At 41.2% G+C, this 27928-nt stretch overlaps 3 protein-coding genes across 4 annotated transcripts; 1 reads left to right on the top strand and 2 right to left on the bottom strand.

The window, feature by feature from the left end:
- Positions 1-1172: 1172 nt before the first annotated feature.
- Positions 1173-21139, bottom strand: naprt (nicotinate phosphoribosyltransferase). The gene is made up of 14 exons (XM_084354535.1): positions 21072-21139; positions 10071-10420; positions 7966-8093; positions 7791-7873; positions 6189-6319; positions 5559-5674; positions 4703-4899; positions 3842-3982; positions 3624-3708; positions 3456-3536; positions 3253-3355; positions 2559-2716; positions 1829-1936; positions 1173-1674 (listed from the first exon to the last, which is right to left on the bottom strand). Exons 2-14 carry the CDS (start codon positions 10315-10317, stop codon positions 1588-1590), a joined length of 1665 nt encoding a protein of 554 aa, XP_084210661.1. The 5' UTR covers positions 10318-10420; positions 21072-21139; the 3' UTR covers positions 1173-1587.
- Positions 16077-18838, bottom strand: cUnh8orf82 (chromosome Un C8orf82 homolog). The gene is made up of 3 exons (XM_084354538.1): positions 18481-18838; positions 18339-18387; positions 16077-16871 (listed from the first exon to the last, which is right to left on the bottom strand). Exons 1-3 carry the CDS (start codon positions 18643-18645, stop codon positions 16375-16377), a joined length of 711 nt encoding a protein of 236 aa, XP_084210664.1. The 5' UTR covers positions 18646-18838; the 3' UTR covers positions 16077-16374.
- LOC311258342 (MARVEL domain-containing protein 3) lies at positions 21121-26665 on the top strand. 2 transcript variants are annotated; one of them, XM_084354537.1, is made up of 4 exons: positions 21121-21221; positions 21691-21805; positions 23000-23118; positions 24146-26665. In XM_084354537.1, exons 2-4 carry the CDS (start codon positions 21699-21701, stop codon positions 24802-24804), a joined length of 885 nt encoding a protein of 294 aa, XP_084210663.1. In that variant the 5' UTR covers positions 21121-21221; positions 21691-21698; the 3' UTR covers positions 24805-26665. The 2 variants fall into 2 exon arrangements, with proteins under 2 accessions (XP_084210663.1, XP_084210662.1); XM_084354536.1 differs by having other exon boundaries at positions 21135-21221; positions 21688-21805.
- The last annotated feature ends 1263 nt before the right edge of the window (positions 26666-27928 follow it).

The following is a 27928-nucleotide window of genomic DNA, read 5'->3' as shown; positions in this document are numbered from 1 at the left end:
ACCGCTACTTTTACTCAAGTAAAAGTTCTGATTACTTCCAAAATGAAACTTCAAAATAAGCAAAACTCTACATCTGGCTGTAACGTCATCTCTGTGAGTGTAAGATTCACCCAGTGTTGTCCACCCACTGAGAGGAGACGGTCATGATGACATCACAGCCTCCCCATGTCTAATCAGATCCATATGTCTGCTGAGTGTACTACCACTGGTCAGCAGGCAGCCAATCAGAATCTGAGGAAACACTTCTCACATGTCCTGCAACGGAAAGGCAGGAGGGTGGAGAGAGGCATAGAAAAGAGAAAAGAATCTCAGACTGGGTCTCTTCACTTGATCACTGAACACTCCTGAGCTGAATTTCAAAATAAGTTGAACACAAACATGACAAGAGAAGAAGACAAATATCAAAAACAGGATAACTGTGCACCATCAGATTGTTTTATCTTCTGCAGTTGCCTTTAAATCTCAAAATGTGTACTGCAGAGAAGTCTGAAATTAGGATGATAGCTCAGCTTTATGTAAACTAAGCCTCTATCTGAGGAAATTACACGAGGAAGTGTCAATTTATTCTGATAGTTTCTGTTTAGTTGAAGAAAAGTATGATGATCCTGAACACATTTTCACCTTCTCTGAAATATAATGGAACTAGATGGCACAGAAATCATGATCCTGTTACTCATGTACTTCTTTGTTACTATACTTCATATAATAACTATTTTCTTTCTATCAAACTATATCACTGTGCAGAAGGCAGACATCTCTATGGCTGACGTCTCCAAACCTCTGCAACTCTCCCCAAAACAATCTAGATGGATAAATAGCACTACAGGTGAGAGGTGAACTATCCCTTTAACTGATCTTTAACTTACTTGAACAGAGCTATTATCACAGCAAAGGGGGCTGTCTATTTACTGAAGAGACAGCGAGATGTGATTAAAAAAGGGAGGGTTTTTTTGTTTCAAATTATTGTTTCCAAGGTCAACAATGAAGTTTTACTCTCCTAACTGATGCAGACAAACCTTTTACAACAATCTGAAAACATTATCAATTGTTGTTTGTGTATTAAAACAGACCAAAACAAATTGTTCCCTTTTAAAGAACTGACATGTTGCAATTTGTTTCGATTTTTAGCAGTGAGGCGTCTTTTCAATCAATCACAAAAAAAAGAAAGAGAACAGGAGTCAGGAGCATTTAATAGCGTATTTATACGTCCCCATTGATCTGTCCTTCACAACAGTGAGATTGATTGTGCTCCACAGTTATTATCCACATGTTTAAGTTGTTTGGCAGTTTCTTGTTCAACACCTCAAAACAAGCAGAAAATAACCATCATGTTGGACGGACACTCAGGTTTCATTTGTTTCCAAATATAACCGCCGGGCCTTTAAACTTACAAAACTCCTTGTAAAGGTACTGTGTTGCATTATGACATTAGCTTTGGAAGACGCAGGACACAACACAGTGTGTATTCCTGTGTGTGGACAGCATGGTGTTAACACTGTTAGGGTTCATTAAGAAGAGGCTCTGCAAACTGCGAGGCACTTTTGAAAAGAGTTTCAATAAAAAGACAAAAAGAAGAAGGGGTTATGTTTAGTTGGCTAACAGAAAGTTGCTGTTGTTGGAGCTTCCTTTCCGAATCTCTGTCACCAGGCTGTGGAGTTTCTCTGACAGCGCCACCTGGTGGGAGAAAACGCCAAAGATAAGTAAAGAAATCAGTACATAGAGTAGTAGTAGTTCTTCTGTCTATGAGGAGGTCTGAGCTGTTCTGTATTTATGTATCCAGTCCAGATCTGGATGCTGATTTTGTGTTTTTTGTGTGTGTGAAACTCACTGTGTAAGAGTCGGGCTCCTGCAGCCTCTTGTGTCGAGGGTGCAGAGTCTGGAGGGAGCTCTGGACCTTTGCTTTAGTTTCTGCAGCGCTGCACAGAGGGTGTGTGACCTACAAAGAGTAGGAGACATTCAGAAACTCCTACACAGTCCTGCAGTGTTGTCTCTTTTGTTTAACGCCTTTCAAAACACACTTAATGATAAACTACAGTAATCTGTCTTTTAATTCTTCCTTAGAATCTTCGACTCTCTGAGGATTTAAAGGCAGTAGATGCTATTGCTGTTATTGTATTAACTGTGGTTTATTGTTATTTTAGGAGGACACATGTTTTTATACATTTAGCTTTTTACTTCCATACAGTTCATATCTGACCCCCTCTTGTACTTTAAGGACCACGCAAGGGAAATTATTCTTTTTGTGCTCCTTTTTAAAGGAACAGTTCACCCAAAAATGAAAATTCTCCTCACCCGCATACCGATGGAAAGCAGGGTGAAGTTTCTTAGTTCGCAAAACATTGCTTGAGCATCACAACAAAACAAATTAATTTGAAAAGACATTATTTACACCTTTTTTTAACCCAAAATCTTCACTCTTGCAGCTAAGCTAAAAGGGTTAGCTGTCTCAAGTGGGTGCAGGAGCTCCACCGTGCATTGAGGATGTAAATAATGTCCCTTGCTAATGTAGTTTATGATGTGAGGCTTTCAATCTTCCAGCAGTCACAGTCCGTCCTCACCTGTCCTTTGGTAAACATATCCTGACGCAGACAGGTGACCTGAGCTGGTGTGACTGAGACAGGCGAGTCATCACAGCCCAGAGGGAAACATCTTAGAGAGACTCCTGCCTCTGGAGGAGACTCCACAGCGAGACACACCAGATCCAGAAAAGGATGGCCTGCAGGAAAAAGAGAGGAAAACCTTTATTGGCACAGCAGCAACCTGGTGAGGCTAACGATATATCTATTCGTAAAGCCACTTCTTACAGGCCTTTACACACCAGGGATGTGACCATATGTTCGTCTGCTTCAAAACTATTCACGCAAAACGTTTTAATATGTTCAAACACCAAAGTTACAAGCAAACTAACTGATAGAAGCTCGATCAGCTCCCGAGTTCTGCAAGGTAAAATGACTGTTTGTAGTCTGGTGGATTTTTTTATTGTCTTCATAATTTTGTGTCCTTTGTCATATAATACAGTGTGATGACAAACATAAACAATCAACAGGTCAGCCATTATCATGAGTTGTGATGTCTGTTTGCCTTATGCCTTAATCACGACAAAATCAGCCGATGTCACTTTTTCGGTGAGTAACATCCACTTTCTGTGTGCAAGTAAACATCTGTGTGACAAAAAACATTGAAACACCTCCAGCCTGTGAGGGCCTTACCACTTGCGAAGAAAATAGTCTGTTAGTGGAGATGAATTCTCACCGTCAGCGTCTAACAACCTGTAGACAGATTTCCTCCCGGGGACGGTGCTCTTCTGTGGGTCCTCACTGATCTTCATCCTGGGCCTCCCCCTCACCTCCACCAGCTAACACACACAGCCACACATCACATCATATAAATGTTACCATGACAGGAGAAGTCGTTTCAGAGCATCTGGAGAGAAAAGTAAGTGTGTTTATTGTTACCTTATACACACAGCCCAGCGATGGCTGTTTGGTGCAGGTGACCAGATGTGTTCCAACCCCGACCACATCGATCTCATTCTCCTGAAACAACCACACACAGAACGTCAGTGGAGCTGCAGTACAATGAACCTCATAATAAACAACCCACGTGTTCATCAGTCAGTTTACCTTCTTGTTCAGCTCTGCCATGCTCTGCTCTGAGATGTTATTTGTCCCAACAATGATCAGAGAATCGAAGGCAGAGATGGAGAAACTGTAGAGAGGAAGGGAAACAAAGGAGAAGATTAAAAAAGAAGAACAGACAATCAGCCGTCTGGAGGAGTCAGGTACATTCTCATTGCGAAGACACACCGATGCACACACACACAGCATGGCACCTCACTCACTGCTCGCTGCAGAGTCTGAAGACACGACGCACATCAACCGACTGCCTGCAGAGGTCCCCGCTGTCCAGACGAACTCCTACAGGTCTGTAGCCCAGCTCACACAGAGCCAAGGCCACCGCACAGAAGTTCAACAGGCCACTGCTGCAATCACACACACACATCATCACACTTCATCATACAATACAAACACTATTAATAAGAACATACAAAATAAAAGTGGACAGTGTGATAAACCTGATTTAAATATAATTTCGTACAACAACAGTGCAACGATTAGTCGATTTACTATCAGTCATCTGAAAGAATGATTAATCACCAACTATTTTGATAATCAACTAACCATTTCAGTCATTTTTCAAGCAAAATCGCAAAAAATATGTGTTGATTCCAGCTTCTTAAATATGAGAATTTGCTGCTTTTCTTTGTCATCTATGACAGTAGATGAAGAGTCTTTAGGTTTTAGACTGTTGGTTGGACAAAAGAAGCAGTTTCCAGATGTCACTTTGATTTCCTGGGCAATTGTGATGAGCATTTTTCACAGTTTTATTTAGACATTTTACAGACTAAACGATTAGTCATGAAAATAATCAGCAGATTTGTCGATACAGAAAATAATGTTTAGTGACAGCCCTTAAGTACTCTATTAAAAGTAAATGTCTTGCATGCAAAATTGTACAGAAGTATTATCAGTTAATTTGACCTAAAGGAGTAAAAGTGGATTTACTTTATTTGGAGACAAATGGTTAGTTTAGCTAGTTTACTTCAGAGGTTACCAACCCTCGAGGTCGGGCAGATTTTTGACATCAATCATATGATAAAGCTGCCAAACATCAAGAAACAGACGGGAATAACACTAGTTACCAGCCAACACTATAGCTGTCAATCACAGGCAGGAAGTTCTGAGGGTAGGCGATGGCGTAGGACAAGAAGGCAGCCAGCTCGCCCTCACTGATCTTCCCCGGCTCCGCTCCCAGCAGCTCACACACACGACTCAACCAGCCCTTCGTTAACGAAATTAAGTCGACTGGATCAGGGTCCCCGCTCACCGCCACAAGAGTCTGAAACATAAAACAGGGACTAATTATTCAAACGGAGTGTTACATATGAAAGCTGAGCCGTAACATCTCAGATGTCAGAGCGTCTTTTCCCACTCTCCCACTCAATTTAAAATGTCCCTGCACTGTGGTCCTCTTCACTGTTAACTCCACCTTTATCAACAACCTCACTGCAGAACACATGGTGCCTTTTCCCACATGATCACTGAGAGAGCTTGAGCCTCTCTTTTCTTAGGAGTCAGATGACACATTCCTGACAATTAAGTTCCAAACTAACAGACTGAATTACTAACTCTGTCCACAACTTACATGTTTAGCCATTAAAGAGCGTTCAGAAATATAGAATTAGTGTAATATTGTGTTGGTATATAACATTTTATAGTTCTAGTTAAAAAATATTGTAAATTCTCCAAATTACATGTTGATGTTACACCACTACACTGCACTGTATGTTAATCCCACCACCCTCTGTGACACGGACACAATCCCTCACTGGCCTCTCACCGACGTTTATTTGACTGCACAGCTGCACATAAACAAGACCAATGGTTTGTCCCATATCCTACTAGTTTATCCAACAATAACGTGACAACGTAACTGATAAACATATAGGTATGTGTGCTCCTTTTAGGATGACTGGAGGAGAGAACACAATTACTCACCTGTGGCCACACCTCCTCCAGGGAGGTAAAGGAAGTGACATATGAGTGTGCCATGGTCCCTGCGACGGGGATCCCAAACAGGAAACCAGCCTGAACGTTACTGCTGAGATCAAACCCTGCAAGGCAGATTCTGTGGTCAGTCTGTGAGGAAAACTCAGGACACACTCACAATGATTAATAAGCTCATTTTGAAAGTCATCTCTTGTTCATTTGTTGTTTATATGTTATTATGTAATCTCGCAGCTCTGACATTCCTCTTCTTAACTTGTCAACGTAAGAATTGTGAGAAAAAAACTTTTTTTAAGCATGTTCATGACTTATTGGAGACATACTATTTAGATTCATTCATCCAAACTTCTGCAGTGAAAATAAAGGTAAAGTTACATAATTCTTTTAAAGCTTGAATGTTTTGTTAGGAAGATAAAGCATTGGAGAGAAAAGCCCTAAATGCTTCATACAGATACAAGGAAAGAAACATATATGTCAGGCTGTTTGTGTCTGCATTTGGGTTTTTAAATGATTAAAGACAGCTGCTTGTAGCTAACACAACTACAAATATGGAGACAAATGTAGAATTTTGACATGGTGAGCATCAGAACATGAATGTTTGACAGATCACGCAGCATTCACCTCCAATGTGTGTGTATCGTGAGGCGGTGAGTCCTCCATCTGGTCCCTGAGCCCTCCTGAGGCCCATCTCCAGCAGCTTCCTCCTGGGGCCGGCCGCCAGGCGGAAACGGGCGGCATTACTGCACACCAGACTGACAACAAGAGAGGCAGCAGAAACAGGTTGGAGCCAAACTTTTAGACAGGGTTGAAAAACACACACTTTGGGCTGAAAGTGGAGGCATGATTGAAGCCAATGTTAAATACAGAACAGCTTCGACTTCATAATAGTTGTTCAGTTTCATCCTCAAGTTGTCAAACACTGATGCTTTGGGCTGACATCAGACCCGAGCAAACCCAAAGTCAATATTTGACAACCTGGTGATGACGGTGAACAATCAACTATTTTTCTCCGGAAAGTTACATGGTGTTGCTTTAATTTGGTTATTTAATTTTGAGGAAACTTTAAAAAAAACAAAACTTTAATTTCCCTCTTCAATTACCCTCTAAGACTCCCTCTAGATTTGTTTCTGAGTTTCTTTATGTGAAGAGAATAACTTTTGACTCTGTATAACAGTACTACATGTATTTTTCCCTTCTTGCTACAGTGTATGATATTTCTTACAGTTCATAGATATTCTAAATGTCTTGTGTATCAGTTTATGTACATTTTCTCATAATATTTAGTATCTTTGTATGTGTTTGCAGATGGCTCCTGTGTGAACCAGGCAGAGTTATGAAGTTAAAAATACTCCATTACAAAGGAAGGACATGACCTTTGTGACCTCAACTGTGGCTTCTGGCATTTCAGTGCCAAATATAGAGCGCCGAATCACTCAGTGATTCATTGACTGATTCACTGGCGAACATCAGCTTCTCAACTGGGAGGATTTTTTATTTTACTCATTGAATGTTAATTAATAGGGACGATGCAGTTTAACATGGATCCAGACATACTGAGAGACGACCTGTGGCTACAGTTAATAACCTGAGGAAACAGCTGAAGGTTCCACCGCTATTATTGTCTAAGTCTGTCAGTTACCTAAGCATAAATATTTGCTTTGTTACCGAGCAGCTAATGGCAAACTTGCTTGCAAACCACATTGACTCAGCTGGCGGGAAGCCGTTTCTTCTTGTGTAAAAAGTCTTCAGTTGTTTGGTAACAAAATAGTGAGTGAATGATCCAGACTTCAGGCTAACCTTGGCTGAGTTAATGTGTTAGCTCACATCGGTTCACTGGATCCAAAGCTTCTGAGTGACACATAACTTATCTTTTAACCTGTCCGGGACAAGCAAACGTTTTGATCAGACAGATGAGTTGCTTTATTGAATACTGTCCTACTGTTAAGCTCAAATTTGTGGGAAAATGTGTCTAAATGCAGATCAAGTGTTGTTGCTGTAACGTTCATAGACTGCATGCTTATTCATTTATATATTTGGACAAGTAGCTTGCTCCATCGGCTTTCACTCACTTGGCTTTACCAGAAAAAAAAAGCTTAATGGCAGCTTTTAAAAACGGCATTGTAGTTAGATGACACAGCCTGTGTTGTGTATGATTTCTTAGCTCTAATGCCAGGTGACTAAAAATAACAAGCATTTTCATCTAAAGACTAAGACTAAACCTACCTAGCGTAGTTAACCAGACACAGTAAACTGGTCTCCAGCAGTTGAACCACAGCCAGCGGACCTGCCACCTCCATCAGAGGGACCTGCAGATGTTTCAGACACATAGCACAAGTTATTCCCTCTGACCCCCCCGTTGACCCTGTATGTGAACTCTGACGTTTGACCTTCAGCTCACCCTGGCAAACACCACAGTACCCTCTGGGACAGAGCGGAGCGTGACGCCGGAGCAGTCCAGGCCTCGCAGGAACTGGAAGAAGGCGGGGTCGGTGGCGGGGGGCAGGACGGAGCGCAGGAACTCCACATCTGGATCCACAAAAACACAACGGTAACATCTGGAGCTCAGTCAGTCAGACTGGCAACAGAGGACATTCTACATGTGTGTGTACACGTGTGCTCTTACACAAGCATGTATGCTACATGTGTCCCCCCCTCCCTCACACACACACACACACACGTTTGTAGTTTGTAACCCTATACTCGTGAGGATTCTCGCTGATATAATGCATTCCTTAGCCCCTACTCCAACCTTCAGCCTATAACCATAAACTAAACCTAAACCTTGAAACCAAGTCTTAAAGGAACAGTTCACCCAAAAGCATTAGTGCACATCCTGTCTGAAGTGGGTGCACAAGCTCGACCGTGCATCAAAGATGTAAATAACATCTTTTCAAGTCAGTGTGGCATCTCAGGGGTTCCAGAGACTTGATTACACCGTAGTAGCTGTATGGAGCCCTATTTATGTTTTGCTGTGAAGCTCCAGAAATGTTTTTTGGACTATGAAACTTCACCTGACTTTCCATCAGCATGAGGGTGAGGAGATACTGACTGAACTTTCATTTCACTATCCAAAAACATCCTCACTTCCAAGGTCTAAAACTCAGTGGTTTTCACAAAGATAGCTGTACACACACACACACACACATACACATACGTTTATAATAACAGTGTCTAATCTAATAACATTCTGTACAGTTAATCTAATCCTGCAGCTACCAACAGCCTGCTCTGGTGTGGCTGTGATGACACTTGTTTCTTACAATGGTGGAAAATGGTGGATAATAAGTACTTAAATTCAGCTGTACTTAATTTGAGTAGTTTAAGATCCCTTTATTACTCTATTAAGACCCCTTACTTATGGAAAGGTAACATAAGTAGGCTTAAATAAAAAGTAAAGTAAAGTAAGTACACTGCTGATTATAGCTACGGTTGTACTTTTACTGATGTACAGTTGTCAACACAGGACTTGTGGTTGTGATGGAGTAATGACTCTGTTAAACAGCAAAGTATGTTTAGTTCTCATCCCTCGTAACAACTCAAAATAAGTGAGAAAGATGCAACCGGGTAACACTTTATAATAACCATCATTAATGAATGATACCTTTAGAGCTAATTCAACTCGAGTTAATAGTTATATCACTGTTAACAAACAAGGAAACACTTTATTAACCATCTATAAAGAAATTGTAAGGATGCATGATAAATGTAAGACTGATATTGGGAAAATAAAGCCAATAATAAATTGCTTTTATTTACTTAAGATGTGCAGTATTTACAAACTCCAACAGGTGGCTGTCTGCACCTTGAAAGCTAGTCTGTGCTCCACCAATAAACACAGAGAAGAATTGTTCACTTCTGCCCTCAGGTGTGTGTAAACTACAGCTTAGAGACTTCTTTCTAAAATACAACAATGTGAAATGATTAGTTGTTTTACTGGTATCTGCTGAAAAAATCCATATAGTGTGTCTTTAATTTGCAATGAACTATAAACATCAGTTTGAACTTAAACAATAGTTTAATATGGTTTATAAAGCATTGTGTTGTCTGTTAACGCTGAAACAACGATTAAGTAAGGTTTAATTAACTATTAATTCGCTTTTTATTGAGTGTTACAAATTGTCGCCAACAGCCTTTAATACTGTTTCATTATTCTCTTTGTTTTCATCTATATGGACTTTAACTTCTTATTAAACCTTCTCGGTGCGCACCGTGTGCCATGTTGCTTCATGTCCTTAAGAGATTACGGTTTTTCTTGTGTGCTCAAGTTGAGAGATAAATGTCAAAGTTCAGTGATATACCCCACTGACGTTCACGTTTTCTCTTGATACCCTCACGGGGCTCGCAAGGCGAACTATTGCGCAACACAACGGAATGCGTAAAGAGATTGGGGGAGAAGAAAGTCAGCGATCTGATGAAAAATAATAAGTCGCTGAATTAATTTGGTAAAGTTTGCTGTTTGAGTATTAATGCTGGAGAAAATAAAGTCCAGGTTGACTCTCTCACCTTCGTCTGTGAAGCGAAAGCTGCGCAGGAACAGCAGACAGTCGTGCAGTCCGGCGAACAGCGAGAAGCCGCCGCCGAACGGGTTGTCCCTGAAGAAGAGCTCGAACGCGGCGGGCTCCTGGTGCCGGCCGGCCCGCCAGTACGCGTAGGCCATGGTGAACTGGTACAGGTCGGTGAGCAGCGGGGGGGCCCGCTCCCGGACAGACCGCTCCATAACCCCGCGTGTGCTGCTGGACGGCGCTGCCATGTTATCCAAGTCCTGGTCCCAGGTTCACTGATGCCGAGATCGCTGGGACTTGCAGTTCTCCGAAGACCCGCTGTGCCCTAAGGCTACTGAGGCAGCAACAGAGCTGAGACACACAGGCAGAGACACACAAGTAGAGACAGACCTGTGTGTGCACAAACTATGCTGCACTTCCAGTTTGAGTAAGCAAACATTGTATTAGACCTGTTTGACTGAGTTTCAGTGATCATCAGAGAAAGTCCCTTCATGTGCTTTTACACATCAAATTGAATTTAGTCATTTTTTTCACAAAATGAATTTGATTATCTTTATGATCACTTTTACCTTCCCACGGACTGTCATCCAGGGCTGTAGGCAGGATTTTAGACACACTGAGGTCAGGCTGCCCGACCCCACCCATCTCATTTTGAAGACTAAAGCAAAAATCTGTGCATTTCTCTGCATTTTGACAGGACCAGTAATAACTTAGGAAATAATACCAGTGCCAGCAAATAGCTGAAAATTGGACTTACAACCTTCCAATAAACAATTGCTAAAAATTAGTTTATAAAGCATTTCATTGCTCCTTAGCAGTGAAATAACTATTAAAGTTTAATTAACTATGAATTAAAATATATATAATTTTTTGTTTCAATGATATGACAGATATTATAAAGCGTTACCAGACATTTTATATCCTGGTTCCAGGATATAAATATTTATATATCTATATAGACATAGATATATAAGGTGTGTGTATATGTATATGTATATGTATATATATATATATATATATATATATATGTGTGTGTGTGTGTGTGTGTGTGTGTATATATATATATATATATATATATATATGTGTGTGTGTGTATATATATATATATATATATATATATATATATATGTGTGTGTGTGTTTTTGTGTGTAGAAAGCTGTTAATGGTCAGGCACCATCATATCTCCAGGAGCTCATACTACCCTATCACCCAACTAGAGCATTACGCTCCCAGAACGCAGGATTACTTGTAGTTCCTAAAGTCTCCAAAAGTAGAATGGGAGCCAGAGCCTTCAGTTATCAAGCTCCTCTTCTGTGGAACCATCTTCCTGTTTTGGTCCGGGACGCGGACACCCTCTCTACCTTTAAGAGTAGACTTAAGACCTTCCTCTTCGATAGAGCTTATAGTTAGGGCTGGTCAGCTCTTAATTATGCTGCTATAGGCCTAGTCCGGGGGACAATGACACACTGAGCTTCTCTCTCCTCCCTCTCCTCTCCTCTCCTCTCCATCTGTATACATTACGCCTGTATACATGCCCCATCTCTGCATGTCACTGACTTCACTTCTTCCCCGGAGTCCTTGTGCTTTCTAGTCCTACAGGCTCCCATGGATCCTGGCCGCGCCCGGGTCGTGGATCGTGGATGCGCCCACTGCTACGGCCCTGCCTGATCGTGGATGCGCCCACTGCTACGGCCCTGCCTGATCGTGGATGCGCCTACTGCCATGACCCTGCCTGATACCCACCACTACTGTCGCTAATATTAGTCACATCTCTGTTACATACGTTCCACTACTATTATTGTAATGCATTACTACATACCATCCTTACCATTAATCACTACTACTGTTATCACTAGTAATCACATTTCCATGTGCATTTCATTATTATTGCTGTAATACATCTTTATGTACTTTCACTCCTGTCAACCATCTATTATAATTGTATACATTGTGATCTCGTTGATCTGCTCTGTACATGCGACATCTATTGCACGTCTGTCCGTCCTGGGAGAGGGATCCCTCCTCTGTGGCTCTCCCTGAGGTTTCTTCCGCATTTTTTTTCCCTGTTAAAAGGGCTTTTTTTGGGGCAAGTTTTTCCTCACTCGAATCGAGGGTCGAAGGACAGAGGGTGTCGTCTCTGTACAGATTGTAAAGCCCTCTGAGGCAAACTGTGATTTGTGAATTTGGGCTATACAAATAAAATTTGATTTGATTTGATTTGATATGTATATACGTATACATATATGTATATATGTGTGTGTATATATTCATATATATGTACATATACACACATGTATGTGTATATGTGTGTGTGTATATACACACATATATTTGTGTATATGTGTGTGTGTACATATATATGTGTATATACAGTACAGACCAAAAGTTTGGACACACCTTCTCATTCAATGAGTTTCCTTTCTTTTCATGACTATTGACATTGTAGATTCACACTGAAGGCATCAAAACTATGAATTAACACATGTGGAAATATGTACTTAACAAAAAAGTGTAAAACAACTGAAAATACGCCTTATATTCTGGTTTCTTCAAAGTAGCCACCTTTTGCTCTGATTACTGCTTTGCACACACTCTACATTCTCATGATGAGCTTCAAGAGGTAGTCACCTGAAATGGTTTTCACTTCACAGGTGTGCCCTGTCAGGTTTAATAAGTGGGATTTCTTGCCTTATAAATGGGGTTGGGACCATCAGTTGTGTTGTGCAGAAGTCAGGTGGATACACAGCTGATAGTCCTACTGAATAGACTGTTAGAATTTGTATTATGGCAAGAAAAAAGCAGCTAAGTAAAGGAAAACGAGTGGCCATCATTACTTTAAGAAATGAAGGTCAGTCAGTCTGAAAAATTGGGAAAACTTTGAAAGTGTCCCCAAGTGCAGTCGCAAAAACCATCAAGCGCTACAAAGAAACTGGCTCACATGAGGACCGCCCCAGGAAAGGAAGACCAAGAGTCACCTCTGCTGCGGAGGATACGTTCATCCGAGTCACCAGCCTCAGAAATCGCAGGTTAACAGCAGCTCAGATTAGAGACCAGGTCAATGCCACACAGAGTTCTAGCAGCAGACACATCTCTAGAACAACTGTTAAGAGGAGACTGTATGAATCAGGCCTTCATGGTAGAATAGCTGCTAGGAAACCACTGCTAAGGACAGGCAACAAGCAGAAGAGACTTGTTTGGGCTAAAGAACACAAGGAATGGACATTAGACCAGTGGAAATCTGTGCTTTGGTCTGATGAGTCCAAATTTGAGATCTTTGGTTCCAACCACTGTGTCTTTGTGCGACGCAGAAAAGGTGAACGGATGGACTCTACATGCCTGGTTCCCACCGTGAAGCATGGAGGAGGAGGTGTGATGGTGTGGGGGTGCTTTGCTGGTGACACTGTTGGGGATTTATTCAAAATTGAAGGCATACTGAACCAGCATGGCTACCACAGCATCTTGCAGCGGCATGCTATTCCATCCGGTTTGCGTTTAGTTGGACCATCATTTATTTTTCAACAGGACAATGACCCCAAACACACCTCCAGGCTGTGTAAGGGCTATTTGACCAAGAAGGAGAGTGATGGGGTGCTGCGCCAGATGACCTGGCCTCCACAGTCACCGGACCTGAACCCAATCGAGATGGTTTGGGGTGAGCTGGACCGCAGAGTGAAGGCAAAAGGGCCAACAAGTGCTAAGCATCTCTGGAAACTCCTTCAAGACTGTTGGAAGACCATTTCAGGTGACTACCTCATGAAGCTCATCAAGAGAATGCTAAGAGTGTGCAAAGCCGCAATCAAAGCAAAAGGTGGCTACTTTGAAGAACCTAGAATATAAGACATATTTTCAGTTGTTTCACACTTTTTTGTTAAGTATATAATTCCACATGTGTTAATTCATAGTTTTGATGCCTTCAGTGTGAATCTACAATTTTCATAGTCATGAAAATAAAGAAAACTCTTTGAATGAGAAGGTGTGTCCAAACTTTTGGTCTGTACTGTATATATTTATATATATTTTTTTATTACACACACACACATGCCAGACACCACAGGATACCCCCAGAGGTCTTACAACCATGCCTTGACAGGTCAGAGCTATTTTGGCTGCAGAAGGGGAACCTGCACAATATTAAGCAGGTGGTATATTTTGGTGTATATACCGTATGTTGTTACCAGCTACAGTGGTGTCAGCTGGTAATGTTTTCACCTTGTGAGTCTGTGTGTGTGTGTCATCATGGCAAAATGTGGTCTTGGATACACATTTTGTAGCAGGGACTAACACAGAAGTAATTTTGAAAACTTTGCCGGCTGTTTAAATGTCTGTCTGTTCTCCTGTCCACCTGTACAGATTTTGTCAGTTTTTTTGCGGTAACAGCTGTATTGTTTGAAACAGCAGTATCTATTTTCATATAAAAAGGGAGCATAAATGAGCCTCTGCACCTCTTCAGGACAAGGGGTGGGACACAATATTGATACTGCAATATATCGTATCACAAGAGGAGTCACTATTTTGAGACTCTGTGGTTTGAACTTTTGTAACTTAATTTACATAGATGGAAAAGAATTCAGTGAGTCATGGTTGTATCCTTCATTTTAGTCCAGTCCAGCTTTTTGCCAGTTTATGACTATTTCACATTGGAGTGATGGCACAAGTTGCAGTCAATGGCCGCGTTTCCCAGATTCGATCGTTCTTAAGGACTTAAGAAGGCTCTTAAGAAGGGTTCGGCTAAGAAGGAGCGCTAAGATACGGGTGTTTCCCAGATGCGTTCTTAACTGCCTTCTTAGGAGAACCTTAAGATCAAGCCAAAGAAGCTTCTGAAGAAGCTCTTAATGGGAGCTGTCCACCGCGCTGCTGCGCTGAATCAATCGATGCCAGGCAGATCGATCACCCACCTCTTTATCAGCGCATAAGTGTGTGTGTGTGTGCGCGCGCTGTCAGACCGGGCTGTCCAGGCAAAGAGATCCAACGGCCGTTGGATCTCCGCACGGGGCAGCCGGTACTTTGCCTGGACAGCCCGGTCTGACAGCACGTCCAGTGGGGAGAAGTGCTGACGCACGTATGCATTTATGTAAACTGTCTGGCTTCGCGCACGGCGACGCTGTTGGTTCGCAGCGAGAAAGTGCTGTATTGCAGCCGTGGTTTCTCACACGCGCGGACTTTGGCAACGCAGAGTAGCAGGTGAAGCCTCTCTGGATGAGGTTCAGCTGAGTTTAATACATCTGTTCCCTTGATATCTGTGAAATGCCACAGGGTTGTTGTTTTTTTATGTGTAGTACTATAAACTCATATATGCAGATGTTGCGGAAAAGTTAAACGTGTAATTCAATAAAAAGTTTTTTTTTCATCTACCATTTTCTTATTTTTTTTTCTTGCGCCAGTGGTCCGCAGCTATGAGCGCATTTCAACACTGAGCATTGTTTTATTATTTCGCAAAGTGGAGGATATAAATTTCCCTGACGCGCTTGATCACTGAGCATTTGGTCGCTAAGAAGGCTGTTAAGAGGGGGTCAGCTCGATCTTACATTTCCTTCTTAGTGAAAGATCTTCTTAAGCTAAGAGCGACTCTGGGAAACACATCCTTCTTTCACAGCGTTCTTAAGAGCACTCCTAAGAAGATCTTAGCACTTAAGAGCTTCTTAACGAATCTGGGAAACGCAGCCAATGTGTGTTAAAGAGGCACTAAGCTAAGACTCTATGTACGTTTTGCACATTATTTAATTTCAGTTGTCAAATTCTGTGAAACTGACACCACAACACAGTAAAGAAATACATTATTCCTGCTTTTTGCTATTAGGGATATTTTTTCTTCTTCAGTTACTCAAAATGAAGCATTGTACATGATCGTCTTGCAAGTGAATCAAGTATCACAGAATCACTGCATTGTGGTATTACCGTTATCCTGAGCAACGTACCGTGATAGTAATGTATTGTGAGTTACTCTGTGATTTCTCTATCCAGGAACATAAATATGTTTCACATTAATCCAGGGAATCTAAAGAGAAAATTAGTTTGAACCGCAGCCTTTAATGGGGGGTTGTAAGTAGACACTGCTTTGTTTGTTTAGCCATTTAAACACTCTACATCACCAGTGAATTCAAAAGTGCACTTCTCACATATCACATAAATTAGGATTGAAGGACACCTCAGCCCAGAATTCAAACACTACCAATCACATTGTGATCACAACTGTGACAAATTAGCTGTCTTTTCTCACTGTCAGTATGGACACTGATGGGTTATCTGGACATGCCATAGGAAAGCTTTTCAAACTCTAAGGTACCACCTCTGACCAGTCGCGGTCATTATCCCAGTTCTCCCTGCTGCCCGCTGCCCTCCTCCACAGTGGGCAGGACTTCTGCAAGTTCATTGGTCAGTCTGTGCTTCTGTTCCCCCCAGAGAAAGTGTGTAGGCTGTCCTGATTGGCTGTCCTCCTGAGCATACACAAAGAACGGGCTGAGCTCGATGGCCAGAGCCGACCTCACCAGGCCAACGCCCCCGCCCTGCTCTGAGCAGGGGTGGTAAACCCGCCCGCTTACTGGATGCATGTACAGTGCCTCCGGGCGGAACGGGGCGGACAGCTTCTCCCCCCCGCCACAGTATGACAGCAGCTCCTGATTCCTCATAACTTCCAGCGATCCTGCAGGGCTTTGCAGCAGGTGGGTGAAGACCACAGGACGGTCATCACAGCGCAGGAAGTTCCTCTCCCTGCCACACAGGGACATGTAGGGGAAGTCCTCCTCGTAACGACCCATCTGATTTGACCGCAGCCGATTGAAGAAGAAGACCAGGAACTTTTTATCTGGTAATAAAGAAACAGAGATGACGAGGAGCTAATTTGATGTATTGTGATTTATGTTTGGGGACATGCACAACTAAAGCACAATATCTCCTGACATTATAAAGGCTTTGAGGACAGTCCTGCTTCACTACCTTCTACAATCTCTATAGGAAAAATCTAGTGATGTTCTCTTTTTTTCTTTTCAGTCAACAAAATCCATTAAACAACTAAGACCAACAAAACAACTAACAATATTGTGTGTATATCTAAAGTCTGATGTATCTTCTCTGTCTCCACTGACCCACACTGTTGCACTGGGTGACATGTTCCTTCTTTACCATGACACATTGTAGTTTATTTTGACTCTAGCACACACACATCATCCTGCTGCCACAAGTACTCACTGGAGCCAAGTGAGAATTAATCAGCAGCAGAAAATAGTCCCAAACAGATGTACCATTTCCTCTTGTTTGTTTGACAAAAAACTACAGTGAGCAGCTGTTTTATGAAATTACTGAACCTTTTTTTTTAAAATTAAATTATATATTTGTAAGGTGTTTTTGAAGATTTACATCTTCAGTAGGAGACAATGGGCTCGGAGCTGAGAGGCTCAGATATAGATGAACACAGCTTTACATTTTGAAAGGGTCACATTGTAAAAGTCGAACCATTTCAGCAGATGTGTGATGCAATACAGTGTATATTCCTAAACATTTTTCTCTTCATTATCGTTATTATGAAATGATCACATAGCAAGCAGCCACCCCCTTTTTAATAAAAAATATGCAATTTGACATGATTTCAGATGATTGTTATTACCATATTTGTGCACAAAAAGTTGGAAATCTAGAACAGAAAATAAATAATCTATAGCCAAATAGTTTAATGATAATACTTGCTTAACAAGTCCACTGGGGACTAATTCCAAAACATCAGATATGCATTTAGTTCATTTTGATGCTCTTCACATTGATTTTACATTCATTTGGCCTAGGTAGGCCCCCAAACAGGAATGCTGGATGCTGCACCTGAGCCTTATAATGGTAGGAATAGCCCTGCTGTCATGCAGTTGTGTTTATACATGGTACTATAATGTTTAATATGTGTAGAAACTATTCAAATGTGACAGTGATGTTTTAAAAATAGGCATTGATCACTGGGCCATGTCTTCATACTGAGGCTGCCAGATGTTGAAAGGAAACACAGTCTAGTCTCGACCCTCTCTGTAGCTTTTTGGCACCATTATGATAACTACTAGTTTATTTTGCTAGCTGTCATGTTGCCATATTTCATTGAGTAATTTATTCTGTTCTCAAACTCAACCATGATCCTGCTAATGCCAACTGCACCTCACCCATTTAGGCTGCTTTAGACTTCAGTGAGCTCGAAGTTATTTCAGTCTCAGACTTATAAACTGGCATATGCTTGTGATTTTCTTGTTGTTGTTGTTAAATAGACTTTCTGCGTTGTGTGTGTGGTCATTTGTACCTTTGAAGCAGGTGACAAAGTTCTTCACTTTAGTGTCATCGAGGAAAAGCTGCAAGTTAAAAACACCAACATGTTAGCACTAGAATCTATCTTTAAATGATATTTTTGAAGGTTTTTAAGTTGTGTCAGTGTAAACACTCACCTGTCCTTGGTGGTCAATGTAGTAGAAGTATTCTCGGATCCGTGGTTCCGGACTCTGGCCTTGGATATATGTAGCGGTGGTTCTGGAAGCGGTGTAGCCGGCGGGCAGGCAGCGCAGAGCGGTCAGACCTCTGCAGCTGAGAGCCGCGGTCCGGAGGAACAACATGGCGGAGGAGGAGCACAGAGGATGAATATGCTCCCGAACAAACACGAAAACACGGAGGACGACAGGTGTGTTCACCCGGACACTCTATTATAACACGAAGTTACACAACTTCAGCTTGTACCTCATGTTTTTGTTTACACCTGCGTCAGAGGAACAACCCGGAAGAGTTTACATGTTGCAACAGCACCAGTTTTTGACTGCTGCCGCCTACTGGACAGTGATGGTAATTTATATTTTATTATTAATATACCGGTACATAGTATTAAAGATCTCAAAAGTGAGGATTTACATGTAAATGATCAAATAAAAAGTTTTTTAAAAGCTACGTTTCTCTTATTGTAAATTAGAGAATGTATAGGCTATTTTTATGAATAAAACATTTGTCAAGTCAAGTGTATATTTACAATTGAATAAGGTGCTCTCCTTTACTTTCCCTGTTTCACTTTTAATAAAATACTAATACTATACAATACTAATTAATCAAACTTTATTTGTATAGCACCTTTCATACAGGTTAGTGCAATTCAAAGTGATTTACAGGTGGCTAATGCAGACACACACAAAGAAAAACAAAATTTTAAAGAGTAAATGATGAAACATAAACCAATGAAGAAGAATTATATACATAACAAATAAAAAGCAATGAAACCAGAATACCCTATAAGGATAAATTAAATGAAAAAGAAAGTAATAACCTTAAAACATTCTTTGAGTTTAATGTTGAACTATTTTAAAGGTGCAATAGAAGAGTTTTAGTTGAAAACATTAATTAAAATGATCAACAGAAGGTGAAGAAATGACAGCTTTGACATTATGATGTAAAGGTTCTGTGTTGCAAAGATATCTGCTAACCAGCTAGTCCCGACCTGTCCCGGTCTAAAGCTCCCGTACTATTGGTGAATAACACAATAACACCAACAGTCCCCCGGTTCTGCAAATACCCCGTCAGGACTGCTAACTGCATGGCTAACTGAGCTAATGGCAGCTGAAGTTAGCAGTTAGCAACTTCTTTTACTTCTCATACTACATATTTTTCTGAAAATATTCACTTTTACTTAATTATGGTTTTGAATGCTGGACTTTTACTTGTAGTGGAGTATTTTGTGGAGAACCAATGAAAGTTTTTGTGATGTCTTTTTTAGACGTCTTTTCAACGTTCACTGTCGATGTCCAAGTAACATCCTTACAGGGCTCAAGTTCTTACCATTTCATTTTAGACATTTTTTCAATTAAAGTTTTTATGACAGCCAAATTTTACTCCATACAGCAAAACCTACGAGGTGGATTTGAACCCTGAGTTTCAACCTCCATAGCCTGCAGGAGATAGGCACTTTACCCAGTGACTTATTTATCATCTACTGAGGTTGAAACCCAGAGTTCAAATCCACCCTGAAGCTTTTTCTGCAGTAAAATTTGGCTGTCATTAAAAACTTTAATGTTGATCCACAAGAAGTTCTTTAGACATCTGTAACTGAAGTTGTAAAGATGTCTAAAATTAAATGGCAAAAACTAATTTTGTACCCTGTAATGATGTCACTTGGACATCACTAGTTAATGCTGAAAAGACATCTTTTGGATAGGTTTTTGCTCTGTGGGAGGTAAAGGATCTGAATTCTTCATGCAACACTGGTGGTTCTGCTAGAACAATGACTCAAATGAATAAGTGGTGCCAAATAATTTTCTGTTGCGTGATCGACTATTTGTTGGAGTTCATAGTGTCACAGGGCTATTCAACAATACAGTGACTTATAAAATATGATTCATGAGCGATGAACAGCCTACATTTTGTATAACTGGTGTCATGGTAATGTGTTGAGAACAGAGGGACTGAACACAGAACAGAGTGGTCGTCTCTTTATTCAAGCACTTGCATCTTAAACCACCAACATGAAATGCTCCAGCTGAAGGTGCAGAACACCTTCTTGTGGGTTGCTTTTAAACATGCACACAACCTGAACTTGGTAGCATAAGAACCATAAGAAATAACTCCTTACCCCTGTCCATATTGGAACCAAGTGTGTGTCAAATAGCATTCAAGGCCTGACAGGTGATGTAAAGAACGTCACATGTGCAGTATTTCCCACTACGACTGGAATGTGTGATAGTAAATTCCAGGCAGAGCATGAACACAACAGGGCTCTTCAGGGAGCGTCATGTAAATCCCTTGTCTGAAAAGAAGAACATAAATAACAACATTCCTCTGCAACACAGCAGACAGACATACAGACAGACAGACAGACAGACAGACTGCTCATGTTAAAGGCCACTAACAGCCCCTAAAACAAGAGGCTGAACAGAGGCTTCTTTGGATCTGACAGCACACAAAGCGGCTGATTCAGACGAGCTGGTAATGACTTGAACTTCATCCAAAGACCGTCAGTAACGATAGTGGAGCTCCAGCTGTGACCGAGGATCCATCCACCTACCTGAACCTGTTTGTTTCCCTTCCGCCTTCCTCCTCCTCCTGCAGGTAGGGTGGAGCTGTGTCTACCTGGACTCTGACACAGGAGAGTGAGAGGATTCAGTAATGCAGTTATAGTCGGACTTTGGAGCTCTTTCATCGCCTTACATTCACAGTAAGTTCATATTCAAGTGTTAACTGTCGAATTAATGCTGCTTACGTCATCAGACAAACCGTTTTAGCTAATGAGACCCGCTAACGTATAAAGGCTACAAAACGATGTTTCCTCTTTTTGACCGCTTTAAAAAATACAAACCTGCTCCAGTGTGTCTTGACGTGGATTGTAGAAGCGTCCTTGTTAAGACACATGCCTTTTTGTTAGTTTTTCTTTATAAAACGATGATAATAACATTCGCCATTAATGCTACTTAAAGTTTATGACGTCCTAACGTGAAGCGAACGTCAACGGTTCTTCGCTGAAGTCTACCTGTTCGATTATTTGAAATGGAGCCTACGTTTCAAAACCAACATCCGTAAAACACAACATGTAGTGGCACTGTTGAGTTGTCATTTCTTACTTTAACAGCCTCTGTATTGTTCAAAGGTCATTTCTGTGTCCGAACAGTGTCACTTTCTGTCAGCAGGTAACGTTATGAGCCAGCCGCCCCGTTCAAACCGGGGACACCGGGAGAGAAACGGAGACCACCGACACAACCGAGACTCCTACGATGACAGACGGCCATCACCTGACAGTCACAGGTGCTTCACTGCTGTCCTCACAGATGATTCAAATATCCACCTGTTTCCTTGTAATAACATTTATCATTCAACTGTCCTGAGTTCATAAATGATTGTATGGCAGGGGTAAATGTCTGTGCGAAACTAGGTTCAATTCCCTTTTCAATCATTTTTTTCTCGTTTTCACCCATTTGTGGTTCTGTGGGAAAAAAAATAGACATTTCTGTAAATTTAGAGCTGCAATGATTAGTTGATCACTTCAAAAATAAACATTTCTGATTCCAGCTTCTTAAAGTGAATATATTTTCTAGGACTGCTGCAACTAACAGTTACAATACTCAAAGTGAGTTAGTGATATTGGGATATGGGTGTAAGTATGTGCATGGATATGCAATAAAAGTAAAATGAAATGTGGCGCAGTATTTTTGGGGACCAAAAATATTCTCGAAACACAAAATAAAAGTTCAGATATGTCACAGAATAAACAATTAGTGAAAGTAATTTGAAATAGTGTATTTTCATTGTCGATTAATCTGGCGATTATTTTCTCAATTAATCAAAAGTTTGGTCGATAAAATATAAAATAAAAAGGTATGTGGGGACATCTTGAATACACTACTTAAAATGACTGACTTGATTGTTTATTCTGTGACATATCAGAACTTTTATTATCCAGAACCCAACAATATTCAGTGTACTGTCGTAGAGGAGGAAAGAAACCAGAGAATATTCACATTTAAGAAGATGAAAATAATCAACAGATTAATTGACATTGTAAATGACTGTTCCTTGCATTCCTAATACAGTCAAAAAACATGACAGCTAACTATTAAGGTTTTATAGCCAGAGGTCATAGGCCTACACTAGAGTCTTCTATCTGTCGAACAAAGTTTTAAATAAACTATCAAACAGAATAATAAGTAGCGAAGAGGTAATGTCAAGTTTCAATAGAAGTTATATTTCAATAGAAGTATAACTAAAACTACAAATCATAAAAGTGAATTTTGACCATTTGGTTTTAGGAATTTTGTATTTTCCAAGTAAAATAAACAACTCAATTAACTATAACTTTCTATCATATTGTGCTCAAAATAAAAAGTTAAGAAAGCTCATTGCTGCAGTAGTCTCAAGTGTCCATGTTGAAACATGTTCTGTATCAGTCCTAAATATGTTCGACTACAAGCTAGAAAAATAAGATGTGTTTCTATGTTCCAGGTCTTCCTCTCGACCCCCGTACTACCCCAGAGAAGCCGACTCTCCTCCCAAACATGTGAGGGAGGTCCCTCGAGTGGAGCACCATGAGTCCAAATGTACAAACATTTGCTCCAGGAGAGGTGAGTCACGAGCAGAGTGGAAGTATCTGGGTCGAATACAAGCTGCTGTGTCACAGGACAGACTTTGGTTTCAGTCTCATTACAGCTCAGTCTTCACTCCTTCCCTCTGTGAAGACTGGACAGACCGGTTCTCTGCTGTTTACGGGCCTTTCCTCACAGTTTACACAGAGTAACGTGGCCCTTTGGCAAAGGAGAAAGCTGAGCACTTGGAGATTTGTCACATGCTACTGATCATTCTGATGTGCCCAGTAACAAAAGAGTTGATCCTTGAGGAATGTTAATAACAGGTCATCTTATATAGTGCATTAGTTGTCATTTATCAAGCATAAAATACCTAAAAAGGTTTGGTTCCAGCTTCTCAGAGTGTAGCTTTCTTCTGTTTCATCACATTGTAAATGTAACATATTTGTGAGACTTGACTGTTGAACGAGACACCACATTTTAAGACATTTTATAAGGTTATATAAAATGGCTTCATAAAAAGACGGTACTCACAGTGCGCATGCTAACACTATTAGCTTAGCAACTATAGTGAAGATCTAATTTTTAAAAGGGTGTAGATAACATATTTTAAAATCAATTTGGGATCTCGGGGCCTCTGGAGACTTGGATTAGGCTGGACAAGCTGTAGGCAGCCATTTTGTTTTTTTAAGGGTTGTTTTTTAAATTTTAAAACATCTCTTAAGTCCCCAGCTACTTCAGTGGTTTGGGAGAATGCTGCAACACTGTTTTGCTGTGAAGCTCCTGGCATTCACCTGCCTTTCCATCAGCATGGGAGTGAATGACTGAATTTTCATGTTTGGGTAACTGTTCTTTTTATTAGTCATGTAGGATCTGCCTGTGTTAATATTGTACTTACATAGTGCAAATTTCCAAACAACTTGGTTATTAATATTTAAGTAAACACAGGATATTTGGTGTTGTGGGGCCCAAAGACAGCTGGCCAATCTTCACAGAAACTGTGCCTTGACCATGTCTGATTTTGAGATTTCATTCCTCACCTGTTTCATGTGTCGACTCCCTTCAGGCATCGTGTTGATCTGCGCTGTCCTGACCGACGCCCTGGTCCTGATCTGCCTGGTTGCAGCTCACATGGTGTCGTCAGGCCTTTCCTCCGTGGGTGGACTAGGTGGCTTTGACATCAACTCCAACTTTAACCTGCAGGGCACCGAGCTGCAGAAGGTCAGAGAACTGGACATGCAGTACAGCCAGATGAGGGCGCCGGGGCTCTATGGTGGCATCCCCTTCAGCCTGACCTTCGGGGTCGTCTCGCTGCTGTTTGTTGTCGCTGGGGGCAAACCGCCCCACCGGATGTCCCGGAAGCTCCTGTACGGGGCGCTGGTGTTTCAGGCGGTGGGTGCAGTGGCTTACGTGGTGGCTGTGGGGCTCTACCTACACTTCATCATCAGGGTCAACTCCACAGACGTGTGTCAGCAGCGTGAGAGGCTGTACGCTCGGAACGGCTACACTTGGATGAACTGTGATGTGAGCGGGGCGGATGCAGCCGTGGCCCTGTTCGGACTCATCACGGCCATCCTGTACACTGCTGGCACGGTGCTCACCATCCAGACGATCAGAGGGGTGAAGCGCTACCTGCAGGAGCGACAACGCAGAGAGACAGAAAAACAGCAGGGTCGATCCCAGCCACAGAGAGCCCCACTGAGGGCTGCCACCACCTCTGTATGAGGGAGGATGAACATCTGGGGGCTGTATCACACATCAGATCAGAGGGCACACAGCTGTCTGTGGGCTTAACTGAGGGTTTCTGGCATCAAATCACAGTGGAAACTTACACTGCAGGGCTAATCTGCTCTGAAGCATCAGATCCTAAACTGATCCAACCAGCCTACCGACCAATCAAATCACTGGAAAAACAGAGCCATTATTCCTACAGGATCTTGATGGATAAAAGTTTACAATATTGTGACGAGTCATGAAGAGCAATAAAAATATTTTTTTATACATCTTTCATCCTATGGAGCCCCTGAAAGGTCGCCTTCAGAATTTTGGAGTTAGCTGTCATGTTTTTTTTGAGCTTTACTCTGATCCATAGACGAAGCCTGAGTTATGACGGTGAAATAGAGCATGGATGTATTTTGATATATAATGCATTATTTACAGTTGCTGCCACTTCTTCCTGTGAGGCTCAGCCATAAGTCAGGGTTCACAGCATGTGTCTGGCTTTATGATGAATTATTTGTAGGAATGTACGGTATATATCAGCCTGATATTGGGATGTGTGTATATTGTCAGCTTCGTGTTGTTGCTGGTGTAGCCGTTTTTTTTTTCATAGCTCTGGAATTTTAAGTCATCCATCATCTCAGCCTTTCTTACCCTGGAAACATAAACTTCAAGTGAATTAACTTTTTAAAATATAAAAATGTGAAATTATCAGTTATCCTATCGGTATCGGCTGTGTCATTATTGGTAATCCGTATAGGCTGAACAAAATCCATATTGTGCATCCCTTTTTTTTAGCTAATGCTAATACATACGGGGCTGTAAAAACCAGCAGAACTATAGCCAGAGCAAAAGCAATAGAAACTGTCACAGCTTCACCTTTCTCTGTGGATCGGGGAAGGGACTGAAAGGTAATGCAAAAGGAGTTTGGAAAACAAACCAGCACCACAGCATAAGCTTTCAGTTGCTCTTTAGTACCATAATTATTTAAAAGATAGAAGAAACCTTTTTTTGCACAACCATGTATGCAGGATGGGTTGAAAACAGACTTGTGAGAAAGCTGCCTATGGTTTTTTATTTTTTTTTCTTTCCCGACAGTGTTGATGCTTTTATACTTCTACTCCTTCACTGCAGTTCAGGATAACATGAGGCTGATTACTTTAGCTTTTTAGACTCAATTTAACCCCTTTTCCAACAAAATAGCTCTGGTCCTGCGTTTCTACCAGTTCTGAGCTGAAACATTGTAACCGTTTTATTGGGCGTTGCACAATGACAAATGTGACACATCCACTTCACTTCCCACCTCAGGTGTTTTTAGTTTCAGCTGGGAACCAACTTTTCAGGTTGGGAATCAATTTATTTTTTGACAAAATGCTCAGAACGGTTCAAAAATAGGTGTGCAAACCTTCTATGTTGGTGGAAAAGGTGGTGCCAGAAGGTGGTGCCATGACCTACTGTCATTGTGTTAATTAGTTAAAATGATTCAGCAACATTTGGTGCTGTACCTGTGGCAGCAGTAACAGCCTGACTGTATTTTATCTTGTTTTTATCACATTCTATCTGATTTCATTGTATATGTTTTACCTGGTTTAACATCAGTTTTTGTTGATGCAGTAAACTTCATACGTACCAGCTTCTTCAGCTCAAACAGAGACACATTTAATTTCAGCTGTCTTTGTGATCCAGCCTGGGAGGACAGGGACTGTGTGTATGTCGGATTAGACTGTGTGATTCATATAAATGTGTTTAACCTGTAAACTAGTTTAATGAATGTTTTTATATCAAAGTTTGACTTTTTAATTAAAAGTTTTTGATACTGAAACTGTACCTGAATGTATCTGCTCAAATTAAACCTCCATCACTGTGATTCTGTTCAAGACTTTCTGTTTGCTAAGCAGACAGCCTGCAGGAGGCAGCAGAGCTCTGCCCTGTGTCCTGCAGCTGTTGTCCCTCTCTGTCCTCTCCAGAGGCTTCCTGCCAGCCATGACATCACTGCTGTACGTCCCCTCTCTGCTGTCACACAATGGGCCACACATACAAAAAAGGACACAGCAGTGATGTAACTGTTGGACTTTTCAGTCAAGACTTAATTACCAACAAAAGAAATTCTCCAGAGTGAGGTAATTACCCCGCTTCTAATTTTACCATTTTAGATAACACAATGCAGCGATTGTATCACAGCAGCACAAACAAGACAACGTGACTTTAGCCGAGAGAGGTGAGAGGCTGCTGCTGGCTCCTTGAAGACCTTTTAAAGTGGTTAGTTCACTTAATTTACAAACACATCTTGGTGGTCTGCACTACAGAGACATAGTTCTGGTGTTATGTCATGAGTTCTTGCATATCCAGAATGAGGCGGCAACAGAAAAAATGAAAGAGACCTACAGTCACAGTCAAAAGTTTACATGCACTAATGTACAAAATGTATATAATTACAGTTTTCAGTTCCAATGATTTCTCCAGCTCTCATGTTTCTGTGATGCAATGAGAGGAACACAAACTACTTTGTCACAAAAACATTCATGAAGTTTGGTTCAGTAATTAATTTATTATAGGTCTTCTGAAAATGTGACCAAATCTGCTGCCTCATAAACATAAACATACAGTAGTTCTGATATTTGGTTAAATGTCTCTCGGCCATTTTCATCTCAATTAGGTTGATAGCCATCCACAAGCTTCTGGTTGTCCTCTGGTTGAACTTTTAACCACTCCTCTTGATAGAATCAGTAAAGTTCAACTAAATGTGTTGGCTTCCTGGCATGGACTTGTTTCTTCAGCACAGTCCACATGTTCTTGATGCGGTTCAAGTCAGGACTTGGGAAGGTCATCCCAAAACCTCCATTCTAGCTTCATTGATTCATTCCTTTACCACTTCTGATGTGTGTTTGGGATCATTGTCCCGTTGGAACACCCAACTGCAGCCAAGAGCCAATCTTCTGCTGATGATTTTAGGTTTTCCTGAATAATTTGGAGAAATTCCTCCTTCTCCATTATTCCATTTACTTTCTTTAGAGCCCCACAGCATAATACTACCAGCACCATGCTGGACAGTAGGTATGGTGTTCTTGGGGTTAAAGGCCTCACCTTCTTGGCTCCAAACATATTGCTGCTCATTGTGGTCAAACAACTT

Source organism: Pagrus pagrus, assembly GCF_965226575.1.
Source record: "Pagrus pagrus genome assembly, chromosome: 6".
NCBI classification, from domain to species: domain Eukaryota; kingdom Metazoa; phylum Chordata; class Actinopteri; order Spariformes; family Sparidae; genus Pagrus; species Pagrus pagrus.
Note: the sequence above shows the minus strand (reverse complement) of the source record. Positions and strands in the feature narration are given on the sequence as shown.